Raw genomic sequence first — 11561 nt, forward strand, 5'->3', positions numbered from 1 at the left:
TATATCCAGTTTCCTTTTCAAAAGAATTTATAAAAAGTACATGTGGCATCCTGCCTAAATGTCCCTGTTTGTTTGGACAATCTTATTTTCGTGAAAATGTGTATGTTCTTATTTATTGTTCTATTTTATTTAGGTGTAATATTGAGAAAATAACAAGTTTGCAGTAATGCAAAGATATTATTTAATTTTGTAAAAATATTTTAATTTGAAAACAATATATAGTTGTTGCATGTTTGTATGTTTGAGTTGAAAAATACACATTTCAGCATTATCAGTAATCTATTTGTGCATTTTCCTTGATAACCAAGCAAGTTAACTCATGATACCATTTGTTTATTATATCGCAATCGCATATCACAATATGAACCTCAATAAACGTAATATGACTTTTTTCCCGAATCGTGCAGCCCTAATCACAGCTGAACAAGCTTGTAAATGTTGTTGGTTATGTAACGCAAATGTATCACTTCACAAAGTCATGTCATGCGCTAAAGTAAAAGTGTTTGGATGTCATAATATAGCATTGTGTGAGGAACATGGTTTAAAAAAAAAAAAAAAAGTACAAATCTGCTGTTTTCCTCAGGATTGTGTGTGAATGTTATTAAAAGTCATTGATGTTGTAGAGCCTCTAAGTGTTAATTTCAACAGGAAACTGCTCTAATATGCACAACAAGCCATGTGAAGATCATTTTGCAAAAATGTAGGTATACTAACGTAAAACTACGAGACCAGGTTGACCACATTTACTAACACAAGTGATCAAACACGGCCTAGGCCTATATGATCAGGTAACCAAAGTCAATCCTCTTCTTTAACACTCTTTAGAGCATTGCAGAAAGATTACAAATGGACCATTAAGCAGCTGTAAAAGCAGAGCAAGGCTGGATCCAGAGCTCTGATGTGAAGTCATGTGGAAGATCCTGTGGCGACGAGACACCCCTTGCAAACAAAGGCCAGGAATTCAACAAAGCCTCTTTTTCAGCTTGTCTGATGGATTCAACGAACAAGCAAATCTCTCAAACATGTGTGAATGACACAGACACAAATGGGCTTATCAGGTTAAGAAAAATACTAATTTAATGCTCATTTAACATCCAGTTTGACAATAAATGTCAAAGTACACTCGCTTTACATGTGAACCAACACAAACTCTGCCTTCAGTGAATCAGCATTTTAACTCAACTGACACTTCACTAAGCTTTTAAAAGAAACTGTTTCCATTAGGGATGTTGCGATTTGTATGGTTTCACTATTAACCGTTAAAAATGTCATGGTTAATTTAAAGTGAAATGTTTTATTTAGGCTACACGTGGCAACATTTTATATATATATATATATATATATATATATATATATATATATATATATATATATATATATATTATTAATATAATATTATTATATAAAGAGTTTTCGGTGTAAGCCAAAATGTATCCGAATTGCCCCTAAACAATCGAGTATTGAAAAATGTCTTGTTGTTCATACCAAATTTCGATACCTACGGGGTTTATCTCGTCAACATCAGTGATAAGCATGTAGCATGATAGATGTGCCCAAATCTAATTGGCTGTGTTTAGGCATCAAGGAAAAACACTAGTATCAGGAAATGGTTTGAGTTCCATATGTGAACGCAAATCTGCAGCCTGTAAAATAATACAAAACACATTCACCTCGAACCATGATTTATATTTCACTGATTATTATCATCATTATAATTATTATTTTACATTTATAATTGTTTTTATGTCTTCATTTGTGTAAGTAATTTTCCATCAGCATGTTTAGACGGATTCTTGCCTGACGGTAAATGGAAAAGTGGTTATGTACATGTATATATATATTATTTTATCACTTTATTATTTATTTATTCGTTTTTTTGTTTAGTTTGGTTTACAATTTGAATTTAGAAATGTATTTGATTTAAGTTTTTCATTTTTTAAATAAATTATTTCATTTTCAATGCCAAATCAATAAAGCAAGAATCCCTCAGCCCTGAGCCCTGAGGTTTCCAATATAATTGGATATATATATATATATATATCATGAAGGAGGGAACAAAACGAATTTATTCACACACATTATATATTTTCCTGGATAACGAAATACCCAACAGGTAGAGAATGCACGGATGAAGCTTATTTGCCAGAGAGATGTTCACAACTGTTCAAATCAATCAAATCAAATCACTTTATTGTCACACTACCATGTACACAAGTGCAACAGTAGGTGAAATTCTTGTGTGCAGTTCCGAGCAACATAGCAGTTATGACAGTGACGAGACATATACCAATTACAATAAACAACATACTTACACAACACAATTTACATATCAAATGTACACATACTTACACAACACAATAATTATATACAATGTACAGTAGATAATACACACAATATAGAATACACAATATACAATAAGTGGGAGTATATGAAATATATATAAGTAGTTGAATTGAGGAGAATATGTTGACAGTCCAGTGTGAGATTATAGATGAATAAAGTGCAGTGCTAATTATTGATCCTGATAGATCAAGTGTTCAACAGTCTGACTGCTTGGGGGAAGAAGCTGTCATGTAGTCAGCTGGTGCGGGTCCTGATGCTGCGATACCGCCTGCCTGATGGTAGCAGTGAGAACAGACCATGACTCGGGTGACTGGAGTCTCTGATGATCCTCCGAGCTTTTTTCACACACCGCCTAGTGTATATGTCCTGGAGGGAGGGAAGCTCACCTCCGATGATGTTTCTGGCAGTTCGCACCACCCTTTGCAGGGCTTTGCAGTTGTGCGCGGTGCTATTGCCGTACCAGGCGGTGATGCAGCCAGTCAGGATGCTCTCTACAGTGCTGGTGTAGAACCGTGTGAGGATGTGGTGGTTCATTCCAAACTTCCTCAGCCGTCTCAGGAAGAAGAGGCGCTGGTGAGCCTTCTTCACAACGGCCTCAGTGTGGACGGACCATGTGAGTTCTTCAGTGATGTGGACACCGAGGAACTTGAAACTGCTGACTCTCTCTACCGGTGCTCCATTAATGGTGATGGGGCTGTGTTCTCTGTCTTTCTTCCTGAAATCCACCACAAGCTCCATGGTTTTACTGACGTTGAGGGAGAGGTTGTGCTCCTGACACCAGCGTGTCAGAGTGTGCACCTCCTCTCTGTAGGCTCTTTCATCATTGTCAGTGATCAGACCTACCACCGTCGTATCGTCAGCAAACTTAATGATGGTATTGGAGCTATGTGTTGCCACACAATCATGTGTGTATAGGGAATACAGTAGGGGGCTGAGAACACAGCCCTGCGGGGCTCCAGTGTTGAGGGTCAGTGATGAGGAGATGTTGCTGCCCATTCTAAACACCTGACGTCTGCCTGACAGGAAATCCAGGATCCAGCTGCACAGCGAGCTGTTTAAGCCCAGAGCCCGGAGTTTCTCATCAAGCTTGGAGGGCACTATGGTGTTGAATGCTGAGCTGTAGTCTACAAACAGCATTCTCAAATATGTGTTCCTTTTTTCCAGATGGGAGAGAGCAGTGTGTAGTGTAGATGCAATGGCATCATCAGTGGAGCGGTTGTTGCGGTAGGCAAACTGCAATGGGTCCAAAGAGGGGGGCAGAACAGAGCAGATGTAATCTCTGATTAACCTCTCAAAGCATTTGCTGATGATGGGGGTCAGAGCAACAGGACGCCAGTCATTTAAGCAAGTGATTGTGGCTTGCTTTGGTACAGGCACAATGGTTGATGTTTTGAAGCATGTGGGGACTACAGACAGGGAGAGGGACAGATTGAAAATGTCCGTAAAAACACCAGCCAGTTGATTCGCGCACGCTCTGATGACGCGGCCCGGAATGCCATCTGGGCCCGTGGCTTTACGGATGTTCACCCGTCGGAAGGATCGGGTTACATCCACAACAGAGACGGAGAGTGAACCAACCTCTGTAGCGTCAGCAGCGAGTGCTCTCTCCGCGAGGGCGGTGTTATTGTCCTCAAAACGGGCATAAAATGTATTAAGTTCGTCCGGGAGAGATGCAGCGATGTTCATGGCGGAGTCTTTATTCCGTTTGTAGTCCGTGATGTATTAATTCCCTGCCACATGCTTCTGGAGTCAGTGGTGTTGAACTGACCTTCAAGCTTGTGCCTGTACTGGCGTTTGGCTGCAGTGATGGTGTTACGGAGGGCATAACTGGCTTGTTTACGCTCCTCCGCGTTAGGAGAATTAAAAGCGGAGGACCGCACATTGAGTGCCGCGCGAACCTCGCCGGTAACCCATGGTTTCTGGTTGTAAAACCATCTTTCAAAAGTTGAACAACACATATTAAATGCACTTATTTTTTTCCAGTTTCATTTGAACTTTTAGTTAAAATAAATAAAAAAATGAAGTTAAAAGTTTGAAATCAAGGTGTCTTTATTTATTGTAAGCTTAACCCTAACCATGTTTACCAAAAATTATCCCATAGTACCACCTAGCGTCCAACCAGCGGTAATACCAGTGTTCATCGTTTTCCTGTGGAGTTTTTTTTTTTCTGACCGAAGTATCGGAACTGGTAACGAAGTCAATATATTGGTATTGATATCAAATATTTTTGAACGATACCCAGCCCTAGTTGTCATTACCTAAATTTTTTTTAGAGTAAATATGGTTGTAGAATGCGGTTGTCACTCTTGTAAATTACCGAACTGCGTGAGTATAGAACAGGATTAAGCACTAAATGGTGAACTGACCACCGTATTTAGCTGCAGTGTGTACATGGTCTTTAAGAAGTAATTTTTTAAACTGCCCTCATTACTTAGCATTGCTAGTGCACAAATTCACAGCATTCAACAATACATTTTATTTGAGTCATTATCAGACTTTAATTGCAATGTTCCCAATATTATGCATCTTCCAGTTACATTTGTTAATTTCTTCTAGCACGCTTGTTACATTGAAGCACATAAACTCGGCATGCACATAAGCAGTGTTGTGCCCTATGTTGGAGCATCACTAATTATATACCTCCTATTTACTTATCGTGCATTTATCTGTTTTCCATATGTATGTCCATATATCTCTGACAAAACTCATCAACTAACACATTCAATTTTGATATGAAAAGACTGTTTTGCCTCAGTGCTCTTATATAAAAAGATAATTTGCAAATAATTGTAAAACTGATTTGTGACAGGGCGGAAGGCGGGGCAGGGTCGTGATTCTACACACCCGGCCCCTAATCAGGCTAATCAAGCCTCAGAGAGGGACAAGGGTCGACTGGAGACTGCAGTGGGACAGAGACAGAGATTTTCAGGCAGCTGTCCAACACATTTGTGTGTTTGTCTTTTTTTTTTTTTAGTTCCTTATTAAAATATTATTTATATTGTCAAGCCGGTTCTTGCCTCCCATTTAAATTAATCCCTTTACATGGTTAAATATGTTTATTGTTTTTTTATAACAACTGTCAAAATCTCACACCGTGGCATTCCTAGTTATTATACACACACACACACACACAAGTTTTTACGTCTTTCAAATGCAAGTCTATGGAAGTCCTGTGTTTAATTTTGTGGAAATAATTTAAAAAATATCGTAAAATGGTAAGTTGAGGCTATAATGGTCATAAGAGCCATCTAGATAAGAAACACACTTGGTTTTGAGGCTGTAATGCCCAAAATGCAGTCTAGATACACAGCTCAAAGGGTTTTGACACGGTGATGGCCAAAGAATGCTGTCTAGAAAGACAGCTCACTAGGTTTTGAGACTGTAATGGCCAAAGCATGCTGTCTAGACAAACGCTCACTAGGTTTCAAGACTGTGATGGCCAAAAATGCTGTCTAGATAGACAGCTCACTGGGTTGAGACTGTGATGGCTAAATAGTGCCGACTAGATTGGAAACTCACTTGGTTGATGGCCAAAAATGCAGTCTAGATAGACAGCTCACTGTGTTTTGACATTATGATGGCCAAAAGTGCTGTCTAGATAGACAGCTCACTAGGTTTTGAGTCTAGATAGACCTTCGAGAAGGTCCATTTTACATGCAAATTGCTCCGAATATAATCATATATTTACGAACTTTTCATGAATGAGGCCCATTCTTTCTGTAGCTGGGTATGCAAAAGTTTAATATATCAACACTGTTTCTTTCTATACTTTGGGCATTTGAAAAATAAGTTAAAACCTTTTGAACCATAATCATGCACATTTAAGATGACATCATTGCTAGTGTACTGAAAGCAAATAGTAGAAATTACACACTGGCTTTGTATATTACAAACTCGGCATGGTGAGTGGGGCTGAGCCGATTTCTCCCACGCCAGTGGGCACAGACCAAAGCAGTTCATCTCGATGCAAGATGAAAGTAATGTACAGGAGTGTTCGTGCCATTGGGATGAAGGGAAGACCATGGATTTACAGTGGATGTCCGAGTAAGTTTTAATTACCCACAATCCCATATGGTAATGATTGCATTATAATATAAACCAAATTATTTTCATGATGTTCTGTTTCATTATTATTACATGGTTCTTGCACGTGCATTATTCCGGTGATGTGGACAGAAAACTGGAATAAAATAACACAGTGTCTCCTGTACACAGCAATGCTACTGATGCACTACCAGTACACCGTTTCCCAAAGAAATTACTCTATTGAGCCAGTTCTTTTGAATCTACAGCACGTGCATAACAAGCGACAGTGTAATCTGATTCACAAACAAATGACTATTTTGAGCCGGCTCTTATTAGTGAATCAAAAAAGACTGACGAATCCATTGCAGCTGATTGAATTAATTAATTAACTCACTTCAAGTAAACCAAGAATTGCTATTGTGTTGTGTACTTTAGGCTCATGAGAGTTACTGGTCATTCATCTAACAACATGTACTTTAAAATACAAATTTAAGTGAATAATCTGAAGATAATTCTGAAGATAACAAAAAGAAAAACATTCTAAATGGACTATCTGGCAATTCAATATTTCATAAATAATAAAACAATACAACTGTTTAAAAATGCAGTTCATTTTTAAACATGCATACAGTATTGTTTATTTGTACACTTAAGTAAGAAATCTGACTGCTGGTTAATTTTTTCATCCACCAGCCACCTTATTTTCGGACCCTGGGGTGGAGCTTCACAAAAGATCAATTCTCTGTTTCATAAAGTCCAGCATGAACTGTTAAAAAAATATATTCCTCACCTCTCTCTGCTTGGTCTCTGGGCACTCGGAGTGTAGCGTCAGTGTGGCCCCCTCAATGTTTCGTGGCATAGGCGTGGAGCCCGGGTTAATGATGAACTGGATCTGGTCTGGAGAGATGGTGTGGTGAATGTAGCCCTGCGACATGCCATCCGGGTCAGCCATGAAGGCCATGGAACCCTCATCCCCCTCGCCATCCTGCAAGAAGGTCATCCCATCCTCCTCTCCTTCCTCATCCAATCGGATGGGGTCTTGCTCGATGAGCACGGTGGTGCGATCATAAATCCTTCTTGAGGAGGATGAGGGTCCCGAAATGATGCAGTCATCTTTGTCAAAATTGGCCAACTTGTCTTCATCTTCCTCCTCTCTGGCCAGTTTGTCTATGTCCTCTTCTTCATCTTCAAAGAGCATGTCGGTCTCTGTGAAAGGACCATTCTCTCCCATGATCCTGACAGAGGAGCTCAGTCCTGGGTTTGTGTCAATGTGCTTGCTTTTAGTGCAGCTACAAGAGGTTTAAAGAGTTGGTCAATGTAAAGAAAACAGCCATTTGTAGTTTATATCAAAACTTGAGACTGTGGATTCATTCATTATTGATTTAGTAAACAGAATTAGTACATTATGTATCAAGAAGTACAACTTGACACAAGTAACTATAAAGCATGACATTACTGTATAATAACAACCACTTTCATGACAAGAAACTAGGACAATGCAGGGAAACTATTTTTAACTGGTGTTCCTGTAACTTGTTGTTCCAAAACAATCAGGATGAATGTGTATGTGTAATCTGAAACCACTGTTGACATGCAACTATCACAAAAACAACCACAATGATCTTTCAAAAACTGACCTTAAATACGCAGTGAGCAGTCAATATAGACAGTATTTTTTGACATAATAAGTGTGAACTGAAAATGTTTGCCTTTGATGCCCAAAAATGCTGTCTAGATAGGCAGCCCTCTAGATTACGATGCCCAAAAATGCTGTTTAGGTAGGGAACCCACTAGGTTGAGACTCTGATGCCCAAAAATGCTGTCCAGATAGGCATCTCTCTAGGTTGATGTCAAAAAATGCAGTCTAGATAAGCAACTCACTTGGTTTTGAGATTGTGATGGCCAATAATTCTGTTCAGATAGGAAGTTCATTAGATTTTGATAATATGCTGCCCAAAAAGCCATCTAGGTAGGGAGCTCACTAGATTATGATGCTCAAAAAAGCTGTCTAGATAGATAACTCACTAGGTAACTCACTAGGTTTTGAGACTGTATTGCCCAAAATGTTGTCTAGATAGGCCATTCACTAGGATTTGACAATGAGTTGCCCAAGAATGCTGCCTGGACAGGCAGCTTACTAGGGTATGATGGCTAACAATGCTGTTTAAATAAGAACTCACAAGGATTTGAGACTAGGATAACCAAAAATGCTGTCTAGGAGGTAGGCAGCTCATTATGTTTAAAGGCTTTGATGCCCAAATAACTGTCCAGACAGGCAGTTCACTGGATTTTGACAATATGATGCCCAAAAGTGCTGTCTAGATAGGCTACTCATTAAGATTTGAAAATGCAATGTCCAAAAATGCTGTCTAATAGCAGCCTGCCAGGTTGAGACTCAAAAGGTTTTGAGATGCCCAAAAATGTTAAGTAAGCAGTTTAATAGGCTTTGAGACTCTGTTGCCAAAAATGCTGTCTCAGTAGGTAGCTTACTAGGCTTTGAGACTCTGCTGCCAAAAATGCTGTCTCAGTAGGTAGCTTACTAGGCTTTGAAACTCTGTTGCCAAAAATGCTTTCTAGGTTGACACCTCACTAGGTTAAGACGCCCAAAACTGCTGTCTAAATAGGCAACTCACTAAGTTGAGACAATGGCTGCATCTGAAAACAAAAGCAGCTGATTTGCTGCCTAATCAGTTAATATCTTAACTGACAGCTGTTTTGAATGAATGGAACTCTTAAGGAAACTGGTCTCCAAACAGTTTGAAAAGCACCATATTTTCATCCTGCCTCCATATACAGCCTCCGAAGGCAGCATTTTCCTGTTTTTTGACACAGCCATTGATGCACAAAAATGCTGCCTAGACAGGCTAGTCACTAAGTTGAGACTGTGTTGCCCAAAAATGCTGACAATTTACTAGCTTATGATGCCCAAATATGTTGTCTAACGGCCTGTTCACACCAAATCTGTGACAATTTCGCAAGACGAACCTATGATGGAAGGCCAATTCACACCGAGACTGTAAAAAGATGAACCTAAACCATAGTATTTCACTCCTGTACAGCAGGTGGCGCTGTTGCGGTGCTGTTGTTATTCCATAAAGTTCTCCTGTCTGCACCTTCAGCTGTTGGAGATTAATATAATGAAAGCTTGAAACAAATATCAGATATGTCAGAGTTTAACTTATTTATTTTTTCTGGAGTAATACATGTTCTCATTATCCAATTATATTGTATTGATTTAAGCGTGTAATTCATAAAAAGGTAACTTAAATCATTGTATCTGGTAATGTGAAGTAATACAGCATTTTTGGAAAGACGTAAGCTTTGTATATTAGGCATATTTCACATAAATCTGAAACTGAAGAATCCAGCTAAGTTGGTAGGTCTATGTATGTTAAATGCTAAATTATTAATTTCCATGTACTGGAAAAACATCTCTCGCCCTGATAATTGTCAGCCTGCTTGTGTTTTAAAGGGAAAAGTTTATGTATTTTATAAAATTAGGGGTTTATTTTTGAAATGTATAAATAAACATGATTTGCAGTTAGAATAGTAAGAAAAACATTTATTATTATTATATTTATTTTCCTGGATGTCTGTTTCCATAACATGACGCCCAAAAATGCTGTCTTGGTAGTCAGCTCACTACTAGGTTTAGGGACACAAACACAGTCAACATTGAATAGATTTCTCTAGTATACTGGACTAGTTATAAAGCAGATATTATGCCCCAAAGTGATGGACATGTTGTGACAACAAAGAACCCTTCAGATCAAAAAGCATAGGCTGTTATCGGACTCTCGTGCCTTCTGTCATTATGGACACTTTCTAGAAGTTTCCATGTTCACTTTGACATTAGTGACAGTCACATGTCATCCATCAAAATCATCACAGGACTTCAAACACATGCGAGTCTGACATACTGTCTATATTATATGATATACTGAGTTCGAAGTGATTCAATTATTAATTAAAAAAAAGGACTGTCATGTCTCTAATGCTAACTGCTTAGCTCACCTGAGTATTGACGCTCCAGTCATCAGTTCAAGTGCTTCCGTCATTTCAGCATTAATAGACAAAGACACTGAAATAAAATAAATTTCATGTAATCAATTAAAACAGTAGTATTTTGTCTAAGATACGAGTACATATAGACGCTAACAGGCTAAAGTGCTAGTCTCCATTCACATCAATGAAAAGCGTTAGCTTCACATGCACACCATTAACATCCGTTTATAAACTATAATACACACTGTTGTGGGACAAAAGTGCAGTATATTTGTCGTTTTATTCCGTTAATGTGTAAAATCCACTGTTCAGGGTGAATTTGAGATGCTAAAGTAGTGTAATGTAATGTAGGGTGGATGTGTGCTAACAGATTTAACTAGTTAGCACTGAACAGAAACCAATCAAATCAAGACAAGCCATTAAAACACACAAACGACAACAACACGCTCTTATACCATCATATCAATACGATAAAAATAACTTCATGTATTTACCTGTGTTATAATGGCCTGTGTAATGTTGTGTACATTGTGTGTTCATTGCTCTCCAGCGGCACCATCGTGAGATCAGCGCAGACTGACTCCAGATCAGTTGACTTCAGTGTTCAGTTCCTCTAGCTCTCGTATGGAGACAGAATTGTGTCATATTAACTTATAAATGAAAAGAGATTAACAAATAGAAAGTTGTTTCGCAAATAAATTGAACGAGATCCACAAATAAATGTTAGGAGTTTCCCAAAAAAATAAGTGAATTCACGAATGTAAAAAAATATATATTTTTTTACAATAAAAAAATATTTACAAATATATTTTTGAACTCACAAATACAACTCTGTCCAGCATTCATTTGTGGATCACTTCATCAAGTCAAGTTAAGTGGTTTTTATTGTCGTTAAACCATATACAGTTAGTACAGTATACGGTGAAACGAGACAACGTTCCTCCAGGACCATGGTGCTACATAAAACAACATAGGACAAACACAGAACCACATGAGACTACACAACTAAATAACATTTCTACATAAAGTACACGTACAAATGTGTGCAAAAAGTACAGGACAGTACAATAAATTACTAAAAATGAACAGGACAATAGGCACAGTGAGAAATAGTGCATCGCCGACCAGTACACAGTAGTGCAAAAAGATGAAAGTTTCTAAAATTGCCAAATGTAAAAATAACATAC

The 11561-nt window shown here is 38.3% G+C and overlaps 1 protein-coding gene across 2 annotated transcripts in view; it reads right to left on the reverse strand.

The window, feature by feature from the left end:
• mtf1 (metal-regulatory transcription factor 1) overlaps positions 1-10933 on the reverse strand; it is a 41388-nt gene extending 30455 nt beyond the window's left edge. For both annotated transcript variants that reach the window (XM_052147685.1, XM_052147684.1), the window contains exons 1-3: positions 10869-10933; positions 10384-10450; positions 7160-7658 (exon numbers count right to left, since the gene is read on the reverse strand). In XM_052147685.1, coding sequence (XP_052003645.1) covers positions 7160-7658; positions 10384-10450; positions 10869-10914 — 612 coding nt within the window. In that variant the 5' untranslated portion in view covers positions 10915-10933. The remainder of the gene's footprint in view (positions 1-7159; positions 7659-10383; positions 10451-10868) is intronic.
• Between the last annotated feature and the right edge of the window lie 628 nt (positions 10934-11561).

Source organism: Xyrauchen texanus, chromosome 17 (genome assembly GCF_025860055.1).
Source record: "Xyrauchen texanus isolate HMW12.3.18 chromosome 17, RBS_HiC_50CHRs, whole genome shotgun sequence".
Taxonomy (NCBI): Eukaryota; Metazoa; Chordata; class Actinopteri; order Cypriniformes; family Catostomidae; genus Xyrauchen; species Xyrauchen texanus.